This window comes from Mus pahari, chromosome 14 (assembly GCF_900095145.1).
Source record: "Mus pahari chromosome 14, PAHARI_EIJ_v1.1, whole genome shotgun sequence".
Taxonomy (NCBI): Eukaryota; Metazoa; Chordata; class Mammalia; order Rodentia; family Muridae; genus Mus; species Mus pahari.
Genome location: NC_034603.1, coordinates 44,400,620 through 44,410,039, shown reverse-complemented (window position 1 = coordinate 44,410,039; position 9,420 = coordinate 44,400,620). Strand labels below are relative to the sequence as shown.

Here is a 9,420-nt window from a genome sequence, read left to right as displayed (position 1 = left end):
GAGAGAGAGAGAGAGAGAGAGAGAGAGAGAGAGAGAGAGAGAAAGGGTCAAGCTGCTACAGGTCTGGGCAGTAGCGGGAAAGGTGTCTAGATGGCCTGGGATTGGGGGAACCACCAAGTCAGGTTGACCAATGTAAAATTCTGGGTCTGTAGTGCCATCTAGTGGATGAGTGGATGGCAGTGATAGGAGCATGACCACAGAAGTAGATGTCTTGGACTTCGAAGCCCACAAATCCAAAGGAGTCCAACTTGACCAATGGTACAGTGTGCTGGTTCGTCCACTATGCTGCAGCCCCAGAGTGAGTCCCATCCAGGTTGTGCACAGAACCTCACAGACTCTATTTATTCTACAACGTGGACTTGGCCTATACAGTTGTGCTTGTGTGTGTGTGTGTGTGTGTGTCTTCCTCAATCAATCTCAACTTTATTTCTTGAGACAGAGCTGTTCACTGAACCTGGTATTTGCTTATTGACTAGAACAACTGGATAGCAAGCTCCGGGATCTTCCTGTTTCTGCCTCCCCAGTGCTAAGATTACAGCAGTGTGCATTGCTGATTTACATGAATGCTGGGCTCAGATTCTCCAATGATCACTAACTAAGGCATCTCCACAGCTTCTAACACATGGTGGGTGTCTTCCCTACCCACCCCATACCCCTTTATTCTTAAAATTATTTTTATTGCATTTATTTATTTTGTTGGGGTAGGGGTGCATGTATGTGCCACAAGCGTGTGGAGGTCCGAACATCTTGCAGGAGTTGGCCCTCTTCTTCCACTACGAAGGCTTCAGAGAGCAAACTCAGGTTGTCAGTTTGGCAGCGGGTGACTTTATCTACTGAGTCACCACCCCCAACCCTTATCTTTTTTGTTGTTGTTTTAAATTACTCCACTTAAAAATTTGAGTTTTGAGTTTTTAATATGAAGATATAGGAACCCAAGGAGCTTTGAACTCTTTCATATGAGCTCCATGTTCACATGGCCCAGCCTGCCTGAGGATGGAGTGCTGAGCCCCACCCCAGTGGACCAGAGATTGCGGAGCCCTCCAGCGCCGCCGTGAGCCCCCCCCCAGAGGATGCTGAGAGTACTGCAACATTTTAATTCTCTCATTAGAAGCTAGCCTCTGACAGGCTTGGTGATCTCTGAGGCAGGAGGATGGTGCGTTTCTGGGCACCTTGGGCTATACAAGCAGGTACTCTCAAAAAACATTTTTAAAGTGGGCATGGTGCTGTGGGCTTTTAATCCCAGCCCTCTGGAGGCAGAAGCAGGTGGAGCTCTGTAAATTCAAGACCAATCTTGTCTACAAACCAAATTCCAGGCCAGCCAGGACTACATAGTGAGGTGCATTCTCAAAAAAAAAAAAAAAAAAAAAAAAAAAAATCTAACGGGCTGGAGAAGTGGCTCAGCAGTTAAGAACACTTGTTTCTCTTGTACATATGGTGGTTCAGGGGATCTTCTGACCTCTGTAGACACCAAACACAGATGCAGTGCACATATACTCATGCAGGCAAAACACTCATATAAAAAAATGAATAGATTAAAAAAATAAAAACAAAACATACGTGGGCGGGTGCAGCTCCTGCAGAGGTCACCAGAACTCAGTTCCTAGCACCCGCTAGGTGGCCCACAGCCACACTTAACTGCAGCTGCAGGGAGTTTTGCACTCTATTCTGGATTCTGAGGGTCCCCGCACTCACGTGTCATACCCGCCTCATACACACACGTAATTAAAACCTTTTCAAAAATCCAGGCAAAAATTTAAAAGTACCACTACTTCTACTGCTACTAATAATAATAATTATATAAAATTTTTAAAAATCTCCTCAGGAGTCTTTTTGAATGATGTTTTTACTAATCTTGCATAAATAAAGAGTTTCTCTGTGTATTTTTTATATCTTTTGGCCACAGCAACATTAATATGCATTCTAAGTCATATACTTTCTTCTTCTTCTTCTTCTTTTTTGATATGTTTGAACAAATCCATTTGACTTTAGTTGATAATTTCCATCTCTTTAATAGCCTCAAGTTTATCTTTCTTTTGCAGGAATCACTCATCTGAGGGGGGGTGGATATGATTTGGGGAAGCTTTTTTTTTTTCTCAATACTTATGCAAGATTTGTAGAAAACTTTTGTAGAAATATTATATAGGCACATAATTGAGCTCCCTAAGGCACTGGGGAGAGGAGGGAGCTGCTTTTAGGTTGTTACATACATGAACACACACACACTCATACAGCCATACATCTACATAAGTTGCCAAAGTAATATAATATGTGCCAAAAGACCTCATGATAGCCAAGTACATATTATCATGGCAACATTCAAACACAGAGTCCTGATAAAGCCATTAAAGGAACCGAGTTGCAAACTCCATGGCTTCTAAACACTTCTCATACAGTCTCTTAAAACAAATCCCTGAACAGACTGATTAAATGGCTTTCAGAGAGTGCTTACGGAGGAGCTGAACACTCTGCCAAGTGCTTTAAATGTGTGTCTCGTTGTACAGCAGCTTACAACTGACAGTAGCCCATTATACAGAAAAGAACACCAAGGCTCAACGTGGTTAGCCAATTTACTCAACTGCTAAGCCAGAAGGCAGGCCTGATTCAACTCCCTCCTGTGCTGCATATCCTAATTCTACCCACAGGGGGTGCCATCGCTTTCCTCAGGTAAAGAATGTGATTGGATGAGAAAAATCTTACTGTCTTAGAATTTAGAAAAATAAGATTTGCTAGTTATTTATCGTATTTCCAGAGAAAAGATCCCTGAAGGTAAAGACAAGGGTGAAGCACTGTCTCAGCTCCTCAAACATAAAATTGGAGTATTAAACAGTTAATTTATAAACAACTGCTGGGAATGATCTCAGCTGCGCTGAGGTGGTGTCATTAGCCAATGAGAAATGAAGTGGCCGGAGGTTGCATCTCAGGCAGGCCCAGGTTCTCTCCAGCGTCCTTCTCTCCTCTCCAGCGTCCATCCACTTAGGCGCAGGACCAAAGCTAGCTAGAGTCTCACATTTGGCTCCTGTCTAGACCCAAAGTGGAAGCCATCCTGTGGACTGTTTCACAGTACTGACTGTGAAAACAGACAGGAGCTGTAAGGCTGTGACTGTGGACCGGGTGTCTGTGAGCAGATGGCTTCAACTGTGACCTTGAGCTTCATCTGCACTGTGTTGAGAAACCCTCACTCTCCCCCGTGTCTGTGCCTGTGGTGTCTCTCCAGCCTCCATTCAGGGGTGGCAACAGCCCAACAAACACTGCCTTCAGCGTTAGCACCCCAGTAGGAGCCCATCCTAAATGTTGGCCAGTTCTCCAACATTCTCAGGGAAGAATTCTGGCACCTCCCTTGGCCTTGGCTTAAAACCATACCTCAAAATTTCTCCTGCATTTCTAGTCTGCCTCTCTACCTTGGCGGTCAATTGGCTGAGAGCTCTATTCACCACTCTGGGTCCCTGACCCCCATCCTTGGCCCTGCCCTCAACTTTGCTCCCTGCAACTGGCCCAGCCACACTTCTGGCAGCCTCCAATGCCACCATTAACTTTCCCCAAATAGTGTCTCCAGCACACGGAGTGTCTAGCCATTCCTGCTCTAGACCAGTGACATACTAGGACACTGAACTCACTGGAGTCCTGATAGCGGACGGAGAAGACACATTTCCTTTTTATTTGGTCATTTTCTGGGCCTCTCTCAGTTCAGCCGCAGCCCAAACCGGGGAAGAGGACCACAGCATATGCCCTCAGATCACAGCAGCTGTCTACCCACACAGTCCCACAAGTCCCACTTTCCAAACGCGGCAAGGGAAAAGAGGGCTCAGAAGCAAAGGAAAGCAAAGGCCTAAAATCTCCCTCCTTTTTCACCACCCCAGGTTGGGATGTGGGGAGGCTGCCCTGAGCCCGGGAGTTCCTTCCCATGGTAAGACATCCTCCTTTGCCACGCAAGTCACAACCCCAATCAATTTTGCTCTGTCCAGGATGACTTTTGCCATCTTCTCTTTTGCAGTCAATCGGCCAAGCCGGCTTCCCTCTGGGTGGGACGATCAGGAGTGCTGGCAGCCCAGCCCAGAGCCCCACCGCCACGAAACCGATCGAACAGGGGGAGCCCCAGGACATCGGCGCCAGTTTCCCCCGGAGGTTTGGGCCAAATTGGGCACTTCTGCCATCACCCTAGGCCGCACCAAGTGCGCGTGCGGGGAGCACGAAGCGCAGCGCGGTGTAGGCGGCACTAAGGGGCTGACGATGTCTCTGCGCGCTAGGCTAGGCGCTGTAGGAGACGGAGCAGACCGCGGAACACTGAAGCCAGAATCCCCCGTGCTCGAGCCTTGGGCAGCCTGGCCGTGACACTCCAGGTGGCCGCAGGGCCAGCGGGGCGCCGGGCTGGCGCGCAGGACCAGGGAGAGCGCAGTGATGCGGTGGATGGCTCTACGCAGCGTAGCGATCTTGGAGAGCCTCTTGCCTCCGAGGTCGTGCTGCAGTGCCCGGCGCAGCGCGTTGAACGCCTCGTTGTAATCCAGGATGCGCTTGCGCTCCCGCACGTTAGCCGCCATGCGCCGAGCCTTGGACCGTGCGGGCCGCTCGCGCTTTCTGCCAGCTGCCTCTTCTGCCTCGTCCAAGCTGCTGCTCCTCAGCACTCCAAAATTCCTGCCAGCCTCCGGGCAGGAGCGCCCCAAGTCCTCCACAAAATCCTCAGCCCGGTTCAGGCCCCTGAGGCCTAGTCCTGGCGTGCCTCGGAGCATGGCCTATGTCCTGGTCCCGAAGCTTCAGCTATTCAGGTCCAAAGGCTGCTGGTCCACTGACTGATGGCTCTTGCTGGCTGGACACTCTCCGGACAGGCCCTCTCTAGCTGGGCTTTATGGCACCACGTGGCTCCCCGCCCTCCCAGTCCATCCATCTCCCTCCTCCTGCTTTATTACCTGCCCCCAGGTGAGATGGTGAGGGAGGACCTGAAAGGAAGGAAGCGAGCAAGGAAGGAAGCGTGCAGATTCTTGTACACAGGACCAGCTGGGCAGCCTGGCCACGCCCTGGGCAACGCTCCATTTGTCACAGGGAACATGCTTGCTGTGCTGCACAGACCCTCTCGGGTAACCGGGTTCTGTTTCCCTACTCCTGACCCCAGGTAGAATGCCACATTAGATTCTTGGCCAGAGAGCAGATAGGGTTGCAGAAGGATAGCAACGGTGGATTGAGTGAGTTTTAAAAACCTTGAGGGCCTGAGAGATGTCTCACCGACTAAGAGCACCTGCTGCTGAGCTCCATCCTGAACTCCATCTGTGAGCAGCCAGAGTTGACACTAAGGTATAGCATGGGCATCGCAGAAGAATCCAGAAAGGGGGAGCAGATCTGAGGCAGCCAACCCTGCTGTGCTACAAGTAACCTTTCAGCTACCACCATGAGGCTGGTCTGGATTCTGGGTTGGGGTTTGGATTAAGCCCAGCATTCCCTCTACTTTTGGGGGGCTCCCCCTTCTTCAGGCAGAGCTGGGCTGAGTCAGAAGCAAAGAGTGATGAGGACTTTTATGTCTGGCTTCCCATGAGATACTCTTGATGTCCAGGGCCTTTGAACAGCCCTGTCCCTCTACAGAGTAAGGTCAGGTTAGGAATCCAGGGGACAACCTCCATTGCTGTCACTGAGGACTGGAATTTTAAACAAGATCAAAAAAGGGAAACAAAGAGAGGGAAAAGATGGAAGGAGGGAAAGAAGGAAGAAAGAAAGACAGACTCCCTCATGGAATTTCAGGTATGCATTCATGATTTATCAGGAGCAACATAGGATTAAGGTTAACCTCATTCCCTGCCACATTCCAAATGCTGTGGCACCAGCCAGGATGGGCACACAGGTCACACACCCATTACCAATGACTTCATTGCTTCAAGCTGAGTTTTCCTGCAGAGGGAAAGAACGGGGCACTGGGAAACGAACTGCCTGCATTCACTGATGAAATAACCTAAAGGCTGCATTTATCGGGATGGATTCCTCCAACAAGTGCAACATATGTGGAACAGAAAACAGCTAAGCCCAGCATGCTGACACACACCTGTAATCCCAGCACTTGGGAGGCAGAGGCAGAGGCCAGCCTCAGCTACATAATAGTTTAAGGCCAGCCCGGGCTATGTGAGACCTCACCTCAAAACCAAAACAGAACAAAAAGTTGAAAAAGTAGCTAGAAGCTAGGCCCAGTAGCGCCTGCCTGTCATCCCAGCACGCGGGAAGGCTGAGCCAAGAAGCTCATGAGTTTGAGGCCGGTGTGGACGGCTTATGGAGAGAGACCTTGTTTTAGAAGAGGCAGGAGAGGGTGGGAATGTAGCTCAGGATGAGTGTCTACCCATAAAGCCCCAGGTTCCAAGCCTAGCACTACAAAACAAAAACAAGCAAGCAAAGAGGATATGAGCTAGAACCAATATTCCCGGTGTCTGAGCACTATCACTGACATCAGGCCCAAGCAACGGGATGCCAGTTTAAATAGAGCTCAGATTGGAAGACAGGGCAGGCCAAAGCCTGGGCATTGGGCGCCTGAGTGTCACATTCCACATTCCGTGGCTACTCTGCCATGTCTTTTAGCCTGCTGAAGTCATGGTAGAGACTGCTGAGTCACGGCCCTGTCTGTCTAGGAGGACACTGGGACTCAGGGCCTTACCCAGCCTCTAAGAAAAGCCTAGCTCTGGGGTGGGACACCTGAGCTGTTTGGTATGGAAGGAAGCTTGGTAATGGGAGCGCTCATACCTGTCCACTCCAGCCAGCAGCTCCTTACTGAGGAAATCTGTGTCAGCCACCTCATCCGCACACCTCCGTTCCTTCTGTTTTAGGTAGAAGATGCCTTCTCTGTGACAGTTTAGCCTGGGGGCTGGTGAGATGGCTCAGTCCCTAAAGTGCCTGCTGTACAAACAGGAAGACCCGATCAGCTCCTCAGTATCCACATAAAAGCTGGGTTTAGCATCTGTAGAATCCCAGAGCTAGGTAGATTGGAGGGCCCTGGGAGCTCACTGGTAAGCCTTCGTAGCTATACTGATGAGCTATACTGATGAGCTCAGTGAGAGATCGCATCTCAAAGTTAAAAGGTAGAGAGCAACTGAGAAAGCCACGCTGTTACGTTGGGATGGATGGAGGTGATAAGCAAATAAAAGAGAGCAGCCGGCCAGGCATCTCCAGGAGCAGAATTGTTGTTTTCATCACAATGGCTAAAGGGCCATGGTTTCTCCTCTGGAGTAGAGTCTATTTGCACAAGGCACATGGAGTTTGGGGGGTGGGGAGGGGTAGAGTAGAAAGGGATTGGATGAAAGATTCCATCTACAGAGCAGTTCCCCCGCAGTCTCAAAGTAGTAGACACCCACAACAGGTGCACATGCCATTAATCCCAGCACTTGGGATGCAGAGGCAGTTCTCTGTGAGTTGGAGGCCAGCCTGATCTACCTAGAGAATAACAGGACAGCCAGGACTACCTAGAGAAACTCTTATCTCAAAACAAACAAAAAGTGGTCAACAGGATGGACCGTGGTCTGCGGATCCTCTTTGGAGCCTAACAGCTCACGGGTGTTACGATTCAAGTTAGCCCTTCCTGTCCTGAGTCTCAGTCCACCTGGACTTTCAGGTCCTTAACCCTTCACGCCTGGTGTCACTCCCCCTAACCTCTGCTTGTATGCACATACATGTGTGCGCACTCTTGCCTGCACACATACATATACTATACACAGGCACACCAAAGAGACAGAGTATGACAGGACTATGTCCCTTGTCAGGCCAAGTGTGAAGGCAAGTAAAAATGTAGAACCCTTGTTCAAAGTATTAAGGATTTGGAGGTGGAAACAGACAGCTTTTCACTGAACCCTGATGTCTAGAAACACTGTACAGTTCCCAGACCCATGAGGGTCCCAAAGAGCTCAAGCTCTGGGTAGAAGTTCGTCTGGATATGTAACAAGACCTTCACCGCAGCCAAAGATGGACAAGCCCTGCACTTCCCATCACTGTGGACTGATGGGGAAGACCTAGCCAAGCCAGGCTTCCTCCTCCATCTCCCGGGAGCTTCCAGGAAGCAGAGGGGAAGGTGCCAGCGGGTGAGAAATAAGCTTAAATTGCTTCTGACGCCTTCCTTTCCTCCAGTGACTCAGCATTTTAAAACTCACACTCCACTGTGGACACCATGAAGCCTAGTAATAATTAATCATAAACATAATAATCTTAATAGTATTGATACTGACTTCTGCGAAGTGTTTATTGTAGCCAAGGCATCGGACTAAGTGCTCTTAAGCATACATTATCTTAGCCTCACAACAATCTTATATGGAAGGCCTATTATTATAGTACCCATTTTACAGACTGCAAACTGAGACTCTTGAGAGTCAGGGAACTTATGGCAAGCCAGTTCCAACACTAAGGTCTTAACCTTCTGGGCAGGGGCTGCACTCTCAGCTCATGAGCACTTGTCCCCAATGGCCACCTGTAATTATTAGAATCCTGGCAAGGACGCTTGCTTATCACATGCCTTGGATTCCATTCCCAGCAAAGAAATGAGTAGGGTGTGAAGGGACTTAGTGGTTCCCACTGGCGTGGCGGTACATACCTGCACTAGGAAGCCCAAGGTAGGAAGCTTGAGAGTTCAAAACCAGCCTGGGACAGAGTGAGATCCTGTCTCAATTCTTTTTTCTTTTTTTAAGGATTTGTTGTTTTGTTTTTAGAGACAGGGTCTCTCTGTGTAGCCTTGGCTGTCCTGGAACTCACTCCGTAGGTCAGTTTGGCCTTGAACTCAGAGATCCACCTGCCTCTGCCTCCCAACTGCTAGCGTTAAAGGCATGCGCCACCCCTGCCCAGCTATGATTTCATTTTAAATGTGTGTGTGTGTGTGTGTGTGTGTGTGTGTGTGTGTGTGTGTGTGTGTAATGAAGGTGCCTGCAGGGGTCAGATGCCTCTGGAGCTGGAGTTACAGGTAGTTGTGAGCTGTTCATCCTGTTTCAAGTTTTTAAAAATCTTTTTAACCAAGTATGAAAAATGAAAAGCTGTTGGCTGATGTAGAGGAAATCTGGGAGGCGTAAGCAAAGGAGGACTGGGCTGGGAGTCAGGAGGAGGCTGGACCCGCTGGCAGCCTCAGGCTTCCCTGGCTAACTGTAACCAACCCTGCTGGAACAGATGGCTCGTGAGAACCCAGGGACAGCCGCAAGAGAGCAGAAGTGACACCCTGTGCCCACAGCCTGTCTGCTCCAGCAGGTTAACCCAAAGTGGCCTGGAGGGAGTTGTGATCAGTTTACAGCTCCGAGTCTGTATCCTTACTGCTGTCTCTGTGAGGAGTCTTCTCCACTGAGTTCCCATGGCGGCATGCAGCTTATCGGTGACGTCAACATCTCCACCTCTGTGGAGCAATCCCAGAGCCTTCCCCTCAGGAGGTTCCCTTTGGTCTCCTGGACTCGGTCTCAGAGCTGAGCACTCCTGGATTCATGCTGGGAG

General features: G+C 49.7%; 1 protein-coding gene across 1 annotated transcript; it reads right to left on the bottom strand.

Moving 5' to 3' along the window:
- Positions 1 to 4,028: 4,028 nt before the first annotated feature.
- On the bottom strand, positions 4,029 to 4,724 carry Bhlha9 (basic helix-loop-helix family member a9). The gene has a single exon (XM_021211464.1). It carries the CDS (start codon positions 4,722 to 4,724, stop codon positions 4,029 to 4,031), a length of 696 nt encoding a protein of 231 aa, XP_021067123.1.
- Between the last annotated feature and the right edge of the window lie 4,696 nt (positions 4,725 to 9,420).